The following is a 2,500-nucleotide window of genomic DNA, read 5'->3' as shown; positions in this document are numbered from 1 at the left end:
TCTCGAGACTCGGGACTCGGGACTCAATACGAGAAGCATCGACGACCAAGATTCTCGAGACGAGAAAAGCATCGAGAACTAAGTGGAGGTCGGGAAGTTCTCAGTCGTCGATGACCTGACTTCTCAAAACCTAAAGCATCGATGACCTTTTGGTGACCCGAATGCCCTCCCCTAGTGACGGTAAACCGGAATTCCTCCTTTGCCCCCTATATATGCCTCATGCACCCTAGTGCCGCGCTGAGGACCGGTCTTTGGACCGGTCCCACGGTCTTTTAGCTGTGAACCGGGATCGGTCCCAAAGTGAAGACCGGCGGCGGTCCTCACTTCTTATCACTTATCACCTTTCAACTTTCAACTAGTGCCGCGCTGAGGACCGGTCCTTCCCAGCGATTCGTTGCCTCGGTTCTTTGCCTATCTTCCACCAATCACCACCCATCCCACTTAATTAATCGCACCCACCCCCCTTTGCGACACAGACGACCATAGAGGCAGACGACCACCTCCCTCCACTCCGCAAACCGCCCTTTCGTGTGTGAGATGGGGGGAACAGGAGGCGCACGCCTTGGACGATTCCATTATACGGGGTAAATTTCAAAATTTACTACACCATAATGATCGCAATGATAATGATCTATGATGAAGGCATGACCCCTCTTCTTTAATGGGTTATTGTTTGAAATGCATGTGACTACTAAAGATGTGTGTGTTTGTGTGTGTGTGTGTGTGTGTGTGTGTGTGTGTGTGTGTCTCGAACCTAGCAAGTAGCAAGTACGATTTTTTGTTTTCTTTTGTCCATCTCTTGTCACCACTCCTTTCTATCGCATTGTTGTCATTTAAAATAATACAATAATATTAAAATTTCGTTTGGTGTTTTATTTAACTAATCAAATAAAATGAGTTTCATTAGTTTCTTCCTTCCAAAAAAACCAGTTATAACGTCTGTATTTTAAAAAAGTCCAATAGAATATTTGGGGACCCCGATAACTCAGTTGATAGAGCACTCTCTTTATACGCAAAGGGCCAGAGATCGATCCCGGGTGCAGTCGAGTTTTTTCTGAGCCCCTGTCTACTCAGCAGTGAATGGGTAGCTGGGTTTGTTAGATCTGGCGAAAAGTCACCACCGACCCCACTTATTACCGCATCCACCCCCTCATATTATAACTTTACGTCCCTCTCTTACTCTTCAATGCCCGCTGCCGTCTAATGTGTGTGTGTGTGTGTGTGTGTGTGTGTGTGTGTGTGTGTGTGTGAAAGGGGGGGGGGGGTAGGAGTTGCGTGTGTGTGTATCAATGCCACGCCACGGACAACTCGATCAACGCCTTGGGCGATTCCATTATCTCCTTTAATGGGGATAAATTTCAAATTTTATTCGCGCTAAATTATCGAAGTAAGAATGAAGTATGGTGAGCAAATAAAGAAGGCATCACCCCTCTTCTCTATTTAGGTTACAATTCGAAATGAGTGTGACTACTCCGTGTGTGTGTGTGTGTGTGTGTGTGTGTGTGTGTGTGTGTGGTGTGTGTGTATTCAATCCAGACTGTCTTTTGTTTTCTTTAACTTGAACTTGTCACCATCACTCCATTAATTATAAGCCAGCCTATCGCATTGTTGTTATTGTTGTCATTTAAATTTGTTAATTTGTTACCATCTCAGTTACTTACAAATTTACAACCCCAGTATTCATCATAGTCGCGTATTAGATTATTTTATTTATCTCAATTGTTACTGTTTCACCCATTTTCCAATTTGCTTTAATTTCAACTGGAAAATATGTCGTCGGGAAAAACCAGCTGGGTTTGGGACCATTACGAAAAAGATGAAGGAAATAAGAAAGTGTTATGTTTGATCTGTAAATGTTTATTTACATATTCTGGAGGGACCTCGACGCTTGCGAGACACATACGGAATAAACACCCAATGGAATTCGAAACTTCAACTACTAAAATTACATCTCCGTCTTTGTATTTTCCATCGACATCGTCTTCGTCGTCTTCGTATGCCCCCAAAATATTGCATCAGCCAACCCTAGCCGAAATTACAGAAAAGAGAAAGAAGTATCCTGATGGATCTAAAAAGAAATCAGAACTAGATCGTGCACTTATTTCTTTTATAGTGAAAGACATGCAACCCTTTAGCATCGTTGATGACGATGGGTTCAAGGATTATACACGGACAATTGACCCTCGTTATCAGCTGCCTAACCGAAGGACACTCACTCGTTCCCTCCTCCCACAACTGTACCAAAAGGAATGTGCCAAACTTGTAATGGAGCTTTGTCAGGCGCAGCATGTCGCCGTCACCACTGACCTATGGCAATCTCGGATGACGAAATCGTACATCACCGTTACCGTGCATTTCATCAATGACAACTGGGAATTGAAAACCCATGTATTGGACACCAAAAAAATGAACAGAGCTCATACTGCTGCCAATATTGCTGATGAGCTCAGAGACATTTTCATACGATGGCAAATAATAGACAAAGTTAGACGAGTGGTGA

The 2,500-nt window shown here is 43.6% G+C and overlaps 1 protein-coding gene across 1 annotated transcript in view; it reads left to right on the top strand.

Moving 5' to 3' along the window:
• The first annotated feature begins 214 nt into the window (after positions 1-214).
• The window catches only part of LOC144968530 (E3 SUMO-protein ligase ZBED1-like), a 3,696-nt gene continuing 1,410 nt past the window's right edge, over positions 215-2,500 (top strand). Inside the window, exon 1 of the mRNA XM_078906991.1 lies at positions 215-2,500. This exon is cut by the window's right edge and continues 1,410 nt beyond it. Coding sequence (XP_078763117.1) covers positions 1,771-2,500 — 730 coding nt within the window. The 5' untranslated portion in view covers positions 215-1,770.

This window comes from Berghia stephanieae, chromosome 3 (assembly GCF_034508935.2).
Source record: "Berghia stephanieae isolate SIO BIC M18660-M18661 chromosome 3, UCSD_Bste_1.3, whole genome shotgun sequence".
In the NCBI taxonomy this organism is placed as follows: Eukaryota; Metazoa; Mollusca; class Gastropoda; order Nudibranchia; family Aeolidiidae; genus Berghia; species Berghia stephanieae.
Note: the sequence above shows the minus strand (reverse complement) of the source record. Positions and strands in the feature narration are given on the sequence as shown.